The following is a 3,739-nucleotide window of genomic DNA, read 5'->3' as shown; positions in this document are numbered from 1 at the left end:
GAGTGCTAAGGGGAGTCCTGGGTAGCTGGGGAATGGGTGTCTAAGATGTTGGCACCTGGAGAGGTGTCGCTGCCTGTCTCTCTAGGTGGTACAGTTCCCAAGCTGTTAAATCTTACCGCAACAGCACAAAAATCCTTGCCAGGGCACTGCGATGGCCACAAAGCTGGGGGATGACACCTGAGTGTGTATGGTTGTAGGGTATTCCCTCACCAGCTCAATTTCTTGCCATTGTCACAGGGCTGCCGGCTGCCCTTCCCGCCCTGCCTCTGGAGCTTACCATCCTTTACAACTCCCTGCTTTTTACCATGGGAGCATCCGAGACTGCTGTCGAGGGAGAAGCAGAAGGAATACGCCAGGGGCTCCTCAGGGGTAAGGAGGCTGTCATCCGTGCTTTGGAGATGTGTGGTGCCTGGCTAGAGGCCGGGGGGGCTGTTAGCAGGGAAGCCTGGCTCTGCCTGGAAGGGTAGGAGGTGGGGCAGCTTGCAGCCAGGGACGATGTGCAGCTGCCTGTCTGCTTGCTGCTGGTGGGAAAACCTGCCTATGGGTTTTAAGGGAAATGAGAGTTTTCAAGGCACAAGGTGCCACATCACCAGCAAAATTTCAGTGACGGTAGAAAACAAGTGTTTTCTTCATACTATGTTGTGCTGGCTTCCAAGAAAACTCCCTGGGACAGGCTGCAAGTCAGAGGAGGATCCGTGGTGTTGGCACGTGTGGCCTCAGGAGGACCCTGTGCAGCCAGAGTCATAGCTCTGAACTGTGCGTCCTCTCCGGAGCGTGCCTCTTCACTCCACTGTCCAAAAGCTTGGTTTCCGTGCCACTGAGGCTGGGCAAGCCCTGTAGCTCCACTCCTTCCTTTGCTACGAGGAGCCCCGTGTGTGCTTGAGACCTTCTCTCCCTCTTGGGAGGGTGCCTGTAACAGGGCACCAACCTGTTGTCTCACGGCTGGGGGTCACATTTTTTTTTTCCAGTTCTGGAGGCCTGTGGGGCCGGTGGGCAGGATCTTGGCAGCGAGGAGCTGTGGCGGAAGGTGCTGCAGGAGGTAACTGCGGAGGAGCTGCGGGCACCTTTGCACCGACTGGGTGCCCTGCAAGCAGCGTGGTGGCTGGCAGCCAGGCGCCTGGGAAGCACCGCTGGCCTCTTCTGGCTCCTGCGCAGCGCCGAGGTAACGGGCCATGGGTGGGTGGCGCGCAACTCCTGGTTACCCGCACTGGAGTGTCTGCACAAATACAGGCACCCGCGAGCTCGCTAAAGGAGGCGGAGCTGGCATATGTACCGTGTTTGTCCTAAACTCCACTCTGCAAAACATTGCTGTGGTGTTTGGAGACCAAAGCCCGTCAGTGCTGCCCAGTCAGCGTGGGTGATCCTCTCCCTGGGGTGCCAGCGTAGCCTAATGGTCCTGAGTGCCTGAACATCTCCTGCCGGCCGGGGCACCTTGAGCAGGGGAGATGGGGGCTGCAGGTGGTGAGCAAGCTGTGAGCGGTGGGATGCGTGGGAAGCCTCCCTGCTGATTGTGAGGGTTGTACGAAGGCTGCTGAGGGGGTCCCACCTTGACAAATGCCTTTTGACAGTACTTGGGCCTGCCTTGCCAGGAGGTGCAGCTCTCCCTGAGGTGCTGCCCCGGGCCAGGCAGGTATCAGTGCAGCGAGGGGGGTTGCAGCTGACGTGAGGGGGTGGTAGGACACTGCCACCCAGCGCAAAGGGCACCATCAGAGGGTTTGGTGGGACCTCTGTTTCCCCATGCCATTAGATTGGTGTTCCCTGCTCTCCTTCAGCATTCCCTGCTCTCTCTCCTCTGTACATTCATAGGACCCGGGGAGAGGTTGCTGCAATGAGGCGGAGAACGAACTCCTCTCCCTGCTCAAGGCATGGCAAGTACCTGCTGAGGGGGACTCCCTGCCCCTTGCCCAGAGCGCCGAGGACTTGAAAGAGATCCTCTGCACCACAGCAGCTTTCCTGCAAGGTTTGTGTGGAGGAGGTACTCATGCTAGCACAGCTTCCCACTGCTCTCCTGTCCCAGGACCCCTTCTCTTTGCCCTTCTCCTGGTTTCTTTTCCCAAGCAAACTGGCCCTTGGGGCTTGGAAGAGGGCCTGGGATCAGCCCGTGGATCTTAAGTTTGCTCTTTGGTATCCAAAGAGTTTCTTTGCTTTTCCCCCAGCCAAGCCTTTCTCTGCAATGTCACAGGGTTCTCTGCTTGTCTCTGGCTTTAGGTACGTGTCAGGGCCCGCAGCAGTCTTATGTAAAGCAGAAGGCTGGCAGGGGACTTAGGAGGAATGTCCTTTCTTCTGTCTGTCTTCTGGCACTTGCTTTGTTGCCAGCACATTGATCCCATTGGATTACGGTGCTCCGGGAGCCAGGCAAAGCTGCTGTGCAGCTGTGTAGCCTGGTGTCGCAGCAGGTGATTGACTTCATCAGACTGTTGTGTTCTATTCCACTCCTGGTTTTCCCTCGCTTGCTGTCCTGACAGCCGCAGCAGCTCCAGGGACAGCCAGCGCTCAGGCTGTCCCGGGGCCTGCCCAGGAGGAGGGAGGGCGGGAGGTGCCCACAGGTGAACCTGCCCAGCACCCACCTCTGCCCTGGTTCTGGGACAAGGCAGGTATCCTGGTTATCCAGGCTTGGAAGCTGCTGTCTGATAGATGTTCCTGTGGAGTGGTGCGTTCCCTTGCAACACCAGCAAAGCAAAGACGGCGCCATCCCACTGTGCCCTGCTGGGTGTGGAGGACACCGGGCAGGGCCCCGTGGCACTGGGAAGAGAAGGACACGTGTTTGGCTCTGTTCTAGGGCTGCAGGAGCTGGAGGCTGGGAACTTCCCCACTGCCCTCTCCCTCCTTCAGGAGGCTGCAGGAGGATTCTGCTCCAAGAGGGTCCTGGCCCAGATCTACACCTGCCTTGGCTGCTGTGCTCAGCGAATGGTAATGGCTGGGCTGGGCCTCGCCGTCCGTGAGGAGAGGGGAAAGGCAGCCTAGAGTGGGGCGGGGAGGCCCAGGCTGGTGTCCACGGGGCCCTGCCTGGTCCCAGGCTGCTGCAGGAAGATGTCTTGAGCAGAAATTGCCCTTGGCGAGCAGCAAAATCCAGGCAGGGATTTTGTCTGAGCGTAAAGGGCTGCTGCAGAGAGAATCTCTAAACCATCCTGAGGAGGGCTGCCCTTGCTCAGTGGGGATGGCTGGGGAAGCAGAGCAGGGATCTGGATCCCGCTGAACAGTGAAGACGTGAGCAAGATGTCCTTGAAAGATGCACCTTTTCCCATCTAACTAGGGCAAGCCTCAGACAGCCCTTCAGCACCTGAAACGGGCCCTCCGCATAGACTTCCAGTGCCTTCCCGCCCTGTCCCATGCGGCAGCAGTATACCATGAGCTGGGGGAGACCGACGCGGAGCTGCAGGCCCTGGCTCTGCTCTACGAGGTTTGTCTGCTTCCTGTAGTTCCGGTTGGATTGTTGTCCAGCAGAGCCTGCACAGGGCTTCGAGCAGGTTCCTGCCTTCTGGGGTGGCTGTTTGACCCTGGAGTAGTCCCCAGGATAGGCTACAGTGAGCCAGCCAATGTGCTGCCCTCAGCAGTGGGTGGGAAGGAACCCAGCGAGGTCTGAAATTCCTCCTCAGCACCTGACTTAGATGTGACAGGACCTTTGGGTCCCAGTTTGATGTTCTTGGCAGCTTGGAAGAAGACGTTATGTACGCTCTTATGTCAGAAAGTATCAGTCTCTTCATACAGCCTCTAATAGTGAAGAGGCATTTCAAAGGCA

The 3,739-nt window shown here is 58.2% G+C and overlaps 1 protein-coding gene across 1 annotated transcript in view; it reads left to right on the top strand.

Annotated features, from left to right (window-relative positions):
* Positions 1 to 237: 237 nt before the first annotated feature.
* FANCG (Fanconi anemia, complementation group G) overlaps positions 238 to 3,739 on the top strand; it is a gene marked incomplete at its 5' end in the record, with an annotated part of 7,027 nt that continues 3,525 nt past the window's right edge. The window contains 5 exons of the mRNA XM_010161266.1: positions 238 to 369; positions 969 to 1,162; positions 1,807 to 1,960; positions 2,780 to 2,910; positions 3,254 to 3,400. Coding sequence (XP_010159568.1) covers positions 238 to 369; positions 969 to 1,162; positions 1,807 to 1,960; positions 2,780 to 2,910; positions 3,254 to 3,400 — 758 coding nt within the window. The remainder of the gene's footprint in view (positions 370 to 968; positions 1,163 to 1,806; positions 1,961 to 2,779; positions 2,911 to 3,253; positions 3,401 to 3,739) is intronic.

Source organism: Eurypyga helias, unplaced genomic scaffold (assembly GCF_000690775.1).
Source record: "Eurypyga helias isolate BGI_N326 unplaced genomic scaffold, ASM69077v1 scaffold28461, whole genome shotgun sequence".
Classification (NCBI taxonomy): Eukaryota; Metazoa; Chordata; class Aves; order Eurypygiformes; family Eurypygidae; genus Eurypyga; species Eurypyga helias.
Note: the sequence above shows the minus strand (reverse complement) of the source record. Positions and strands in the feature narration are given on the sequence as shown.